The sequence below is a fragment of the Phoxinus phoxinus genome (genome assembly GCF_949152265.1).
Source record: "Phoxinus phoxinus genome assembly, chromosome: 25".
In the NCBI taxonomy this organism is placed as follows: domain Eukaryota; kingdom Metazoa; phylum Chordata; class Actinopteri; order Cypriniformes; family Leuciscidae; genus Phoxinus; species Phoxinus phoxinus.
The window spans coordinates 21,254,660-21,261,417 of record NC_136900.1 but is presented as its reverse complement, the minus strand read 5'-3'; the positions used below and the strand labels follow the sequence as shown (position 1 = coordinate 21,261,417).

At 38.6% G+C, this 6,758-nt stretch overlaps 1 protein-coding gene across 1 annotated transcript; it reads right to left on the bottom strand.

Annotated features, from left to right (window-relative positions):
• Positions 1–278: 278 nt before the first annotated feature.
• slc27a2b (solute carrier family 27 member 2b) lies at positions 279–6,464 on the bottom strand. Its single transcript, XM_079603853.1, has 10 exons — positions 5,885–6,464; positions 4,502–4,711; positions 4,213–4,371; positions 3,947–4,071; positions 1,826–2,020; positions 1,640–1,730; positions 1,301–1,499; positions 1,135–1,232; positions 903–1,033; positions 279–773 (listed from the first exon to the last, which is right to left on the bottom strand). Exons 1-10 carry the CDS (start codon positions 6,348–6,350, stop codon positions 597–599), a joined length of 1,851 nt encoding a protein of 616 aa, XP_079459979.1. The 5' UTR covers positions 6,351–6,464; the 3' UTR covers positions 279–596.
• Positions 6,465–6,758: the final 294 nt, after the last annotated feature.

Below are 6,758 nucleotides of genomic sequence, written 5' to 3'. Positions count from 1 at the left end.
ATTGATCATTGCATTTAAAATAGAAGAACGTTGGGGGGGGGGAACCCGGTATAGACATTTTAAGAATTAATTGTTTTTTTTAAATGATATTAAATGCGGGAGTACTTTAAACTCACAACATGGCAACCCTCATCCCATTCAGCCTTTGAGACAGTAGCCAGTGGGAGGGTTTCTGTGGGAACCAATCATCTTACAGCAAACTCTTACGAAACTATTTGTTCACTACAGACTACAAGGGAACGTATCAAATTCTTAGAAAGACACTTTTCAGACTGACAATGAAGTAGTTTTTAAAATTGTATTTTCTTTTTGTCAGAGAAAACTTCTTAAAGGATAGAGTCAGTGATACAAAAATTAAAGCATAGGCGAAAACTTCTTCAAGAGTTTTGAAATATACAAAATAAGCGAAATACTTTTTTTTTTTTTATTGCCTTTGGTACATAAAAAAAAAACACAATTTAATTGCAAAATTCTTTGTGTTATTCGTGATCTCTGGACACTTACTGTCCTGTAAATGTAGATTTAGGGGTCTGAACAAATAAAATATTTGACTCTCAATACATTTTTAACATATTATAAAGAACAAATCCTGCTCTTCACAATCTGAAGTGACCCTCCAATATGGACTGATATGTGTCATGTGTCAGCGGTCTGTAGCTGTTCACCTTCTCATCTAAAATAAACAGAGGATCTGAGATTGCAGCAGGGTTGAAGCCCTCCTCTACCAACTTCCCTTTGAGCTGTTTGAAGGTGCAAGTTACAGCCAAACTGCTCTGCAATCAGAAACACATGCACTCATTTAGATTTCGGAGCATTCGGAAATATGAAATGGTACATGAATATATTGATACTACCTAAAGACAGCTTATTTGTGCATGCTTTGCGTCATTTTATGATGTTACCTGGATCCTTATGAAACGTGCTCTGGCATAAGAGGGGAGGTAAGTGGTCACATGACTAAAAATGTCATCGCACTCAAACTGATGGTCTTTCTTCAATGTGATGGTAGCCATTCCTATCCTCCCCTCATACCCTTCAAATTCAACAAAAGATCAAGTGTGTCAGGTTAGAAGAAATATCAACCAATGTTATGACTGTCAACTGGATGATTTATGAAGTGAAATAGCATTAAACCTGGAACTGTAACGCCATATACATTTGCTTCCTCGATACTCGTCGCATTAGTCAAGATGTCCGACACTTCATTTGTGGAAACGTTCTCCCCTTTCCACCTGAGAACAGAACCATGCATTTATTTTCAGTTATGCCTTTTGATTGCGTATTTATAGCGTATATTCACCTGAAGGTGTCGCCCACCCGATCCTGGAAGTAGATGAAGTTCTCACGATCTATCTTGAACAGATCTCCAGAGTTGAAGTAAATGTCTCCTTTCTCAAACACATTGTAGAGTTTCTTCTTCTCCGTCTGTTTCGGATCCCTGGCATACCCAGCAAACTGGGACTTCTGGGTAATCTGTGATACTAGTAGACCTGTCTCACCTGTATAACAGTCCATGACACATTCTTCAAAGTGAAAGGCTAACAACTTTTAATACTTTTTTTTATTATTATTAATTTTTATGTTATTTATATGCACTTCTTCAGAAGAACTTGTTCATTAAAATGAATATTTGACTTGCCTTTAGCTGCTACTATGCAAAATCCATTCGCATTTCTCACAGGTTCCTCTTGTTCCTGGTCGAACTTAACCAATGAATATGGATACAGTTTCTGAAACAACATTGTTTTCATACAGATGAAATGAGAAATTTGATTAATTGTGAGTAAAAGAGTGAAGAGCGCATTGACTGACTAGTTAAGTCTACCTTATGTAAAAGATTCACTCTACCGACAGCCCCGATTTTCCCAGCGAAGTTCAAAAAGCCCAAGGTTCCTTCGGTTGAGCCGTAGAATTCTTTGACGTCAACATGACCGAATCTGCTGAGGAACGTCCTCCAGACCTCTGGCCTGATCCCATTCCCAATGGCCATTCTAACGTTGTGCACTTGGTCACTAACGCGCTTGTATGGGAAGAGAACAAAGAAGACTAGTATGCACTGCAGACAGTGGAGCGGAGGGTGGGGTAAGATGTGTCGCCAACATTTTTGCAACCGTTTCACCCGAAAGTCTTTGTTTAGCCCAAAAATGATCTTGATACATGTTATGTATTTTTTTTTAAATAAATTCACAAATAAATAAAATATGCAAATTGAAGTATTTACAAATATGTTTGTGTCACACAAACAACTCTGCCTAGCATTCAATTGTGAATCACTTCCTGTACATTTGTGGATGACCGCACGCATTTCTGGATCGCTTCATGTGCATTTGTGTCAAGCTGTCAAGAAGTGAACACAAATCCACAAATAAGTGGACTCCACCCACAGTCTACTCAAGCCAATCAGATTTGGCTTGAGTAGAAGTGCAGTTTGTGTTTTTAAAACGTTTCCAAAAGATTGTTGGGAGTTTAACTCCATATTAAAGGATAATTCCGGTATTTAACACCTTGAGTCTATATTGTAGTTTGTTTTGGATGAACAAGAGTGGTGGACAACATTTTTTTGACAATGGTTCCTCTCTCGAGTTTTTGACTATAAAAGAATTGGCCATGGACCCATTTAACATTGGAGTCAATGGGCATGTCCGAAAATGTCATTAAAACAGCCAATAATGTTCGTTTACAAAACTGTTAAACTCACCGAGTGGTTAGTGGTGTTCGTTGATGATTATAAACAATATATCGTCGCAATATATGATTCCAATCCGTTTATTTTGCTATAGTGGAACTATTTTTTCAGACACTTCACAACCGTGTAACTTCCGCTCAATATTTGAATCTGAAGCGTTAGCACACTCCCGACCACTCGATAACCGATGTTTATGTCTCGCGGGACACTCACGGTCACAGTCGAGTTCAACTTCATATTACAAGTACAATGAATGAAGGTTTTGTTTGTTTATTTCGCTTACTCTCCCGGAGCACAGTTGCTCTGCTCGCTAGCCTTATGAGAAACGGAAGCGAGCAAAAAGACTACATCGACCAAATGTAAACAGCCCCCTTTCCGTTTCCAGTAGCGCATTTATATTAACGAGCACTCAGTCCTTCAACAGAATTCAATGGGATTTTACAAAATGACGAATAAAACATGACAGAAACTGTATTTCGCAACACTTTTTGTTTCTGGAACATCAACGAACACCACTAACCACTCGGTGAGTTTAACAGTTTTGTAAACGAACATTATTGGCTGTTTTAATGACATTTTCGGACATGCCCATTGACTCCAATGTTAAATGGGTCCATGGCCAATTCTTTTATAGTCAAAAACTCGAGAGAGGAACCATTGTCAAAAAAATGTTGTCCAACACTCTTGTTCGTCCAAAACAAACTACAATATAGACTCAAGGTGTTAAATACCGGAATTATCCTTTAATGTCTATTTATATAGTCCTTTTGTCCATATAGTGTTCCTGTGATCAAAGCTGTATTTTCAGCATTATTACTCCAGTCTTCAGTGTCACATGACCCTTCAGAATTCAGTCTAATATGATGATTTGCTGGTCAAGAAACATTTCTGATTATTATCAATGTTTGAAACAGTTGTGCTGCTTAATATTTTTCAGGATTCTTTGATGAATAGAAAAGTACAGCATTTATTTGTACGGGAAATCTTTTCTATAATTATAAATATATTTAATACATCACTATTAATCCATTTAATGGATTTGACGCCGCTTACTCCTAACATGGTGCATGTTTTAGGTGTCCATTTGACAACAGACACCCTGGATTCTAATGAAATGTATTAGTTTGACCTCTTTCATTACTCCTTGCGTAAAGGACAACTAGCCTATATACATGCTCAGTGTGCAACCAGCACAACATTCCTGTAGATGACAAAAAGAGGACGATTCTGTGCCGTTTGGCTTCTTAAATGCTTCAATACCTTTGGTGTATTGCAGAGGTAGCGCATTGTTTCTCCGATATACTGTATCACAGTAACATTATATTTTCTGCAGTCGTCCCAGAACTGAGAGGAAGAAAATTTACTCTTCAGGACAACAGTGGCTCCTAAACACAAAACAAAACAAACAGATAAAAAAAAAAAAAAAGAAGCTACATCTAGTTGCATTTGTCACAAAACACTTGAATATTGTCTTATCAATGATGAGGTGTCACAAAATACAAAAAGAAAAATTTATTTTGTCATACCTCTTTCAATAGCACCTCCGAATCCAATGCCAAAGCCAGCGCTGTGATACAAGGGAAGGCAGACGTACACCACATCATCAGACGTCACACCACACATGGACTGGAAGGAGGCGATGACCCACAGCCTCCGATGAGTGATCACTGCTGCCTTAGGAAGACCTGCAGGGGATACGCCTCATTAAATACACACGCACTCATTTATTAAATTACAGATTTGTCATATTACTGACACTTTCATCCATTCCCCTCGGTTTGGAAAACAGAATAAGATCGTTGGGTCCAGTGTCACCTGTGGTGCCGGACGTGTAGATGTACGCCGCTGGGCTGTTGAAGCTGACGTTGGCCCTCAGGTCTGCGGGAACAGGCTCATCTGAGGCCTGCTTGATCTTGTCTGTGAGACTCTTCATTCCCTCGGAGGTCACATGGTCAGTCAGTATGTAGACAGAGATGCCCTGCTCTCTCAGCGCGGGCAGCACCTCCTCAACAGCATCCTGCAGTTCTACATGAGAGTTTATACAAGTATATACTCAATGAATCAAACTAAGTCAGTTTACTCAATGGGTGTTTTTAAAATCTTCACGGGATACTTGTCAGGAAACAAAAATAGCACTGGATGAGACCCAAACCCTGGGGGGCGCTAAAGATTGACAAGTCGGCACAAACCTCAGTTTCGTGTGAGGACAAAAAGTGCCAAGCTACGTCCCAATTTGTGAACTTATGCACTATACTTTTGTAGTATAAACAGTGAGTAGCGTGTTTACAATGAAATCTCCAAAAAGAAAAAGTTTACTAAATACATAGATGATGCCTTTAATTAATCAAAAAACAGTGTGGAATGTTGGACACTTCATTGGCTGTGTCCGAAATCACATACTTCCCTACTATATAGTAGGCGAACAGTATATGACAAAAATAGTAGGCTTATGTCAGAATTCACAGTACGCATAAAAAGAGTAGGCAAAAAGTACCTGGATGACCTACTACTTACTATACAGTGGACACTTTACTGTCCCATGAGGCCACGGGAGAGGATTTATAAATGGAGGTGAAGGGACGCAATTGTTGGTAGGTCACATGATAATGAGTAATGTAGTATGTCCAGATTACATTAATATGATATAAAACATACTTTTTTGAATAGGTGCTTATTCAAAATAAATACCCACACAAGAGAGTATGCGATTTCGGATGCAACCATGCTTTCCTCATGTAGCGGAGGGGCTATCAGACTACAATGCTGAATAATAAATAAATAAAATGACCTTGTAAAAATTATATAGGCTACCTACTACACGATTGAGTACATGCATAGTGCATATTATAACACAGCTTGTGTTGCTGGACTGTATCTCCGCTCACCCAATCATATTTGAGAACCTGAACTAAGTGTTGACCATAAGTTAAAAATTACTGTTAAAAATGCATCTCAGTGTGCATCACATTAAGTGAGAGGAAAAAATACACAAATGTTTATTTGGTTAACATTTTATGGACCACTAAATAATTTGACACGCTTCCATTCGTGTTAATAAGTCAGCAACAGTTGAGACAGCCAGAAAAAGGACATCTCAGATAGCACATGCTGTACAGTACACCGAGTCAACAGCTTACCGTTATTACAGTTAGTACATCAAGCACTGATTTATTGGACAAACAAAACGTTGAAGTGTACCTGCCCCAGCGATCAGCACGCGGGCCTCACAGCAGCTGAAGCAGTGCAGCAGTGATTTGGATCGGATGTTATGATTGAGAAGAGCAGCAGAACATCCGATCTTGGCCAAAGCCAAGCAGATCCACAAGAACATGGGCTCATTTCCAAACAGAAGCGCAACTGTGTCTCCTTCGTGAAGATCTGCGTGTTTTAACAAACTCCTCGCGATTTTATTACTCTGTTTATCCGACTGTGCATACGAGTATGTTTGATCCTGAAACCGAATGAAGGCTTTGTGTGGGTTCTTCTGAACCGAATCCAAGAATCGATCCACTAATGTATAGAAAGGTTTGGATTTGAAGTATTTTGTCATACGATATACAATTAGTGCTACTCGATAGATGTACTTTGCCTCTTTGATCAAGTAAGGATAACGGTATTTCAATGCAAATAAAAGTATAACAGCACTTACAAAGAACCAAAACATTGTAGCCTACAGTGAGATCCGATTGTTTTCCGTATTAAGACCTTATTTCCATAGGGCGCAGCAGCAGGACTTAGACATAAAGTTCAGTGTAGGCGGTGCTTTGTTTTGAGGGAATGAACACGTACTGGAGCAGATAGTTATGAAATGAAGCAGTATTGATAAACGCGACGCGAAAAAAACTGCAACGCTCTCATTAGCGAAAACCTCAACACTTTAAACAACACGGTTACCAAATTATTCCTCTTTTAAAGTAATACACAATTCTATAAACAATTTTTTTTTCATTAAACAATTTGATTTCACTAAATCAACCCTTTTAAAGACCAGCTAAATTATACATTTCCCCCCCTCATGTTGTTCCAACCCTGCAAGACTATTTTATATTAGGCTACATTATTTTACTATTTT

Bases quoted from the DNA above. Each gene is read 5' to 3' on its own strand.
- slc27a2b (XM_079603853.1), bottom strand. From the start codon at position 6,350: ATGTTTTGGTTCTTTGTAAGTGCTGTTATACTTTTATTTGCATTGAAA. The intron at 1,500-1,639 runs GCAAGTCAAATA...ACTGTTATACAG, and splicing joins TTGCATAGTAGCAGCTAAAG to GTGAGACAGGTCTACTAGTA. The intron at 774-902 runs GTAACATCATAA...TTCTGATTGCAG, and splicing joins CACGTTTCATAAGGATCCAG to AGCAGTTTGGCTGTAACTTG.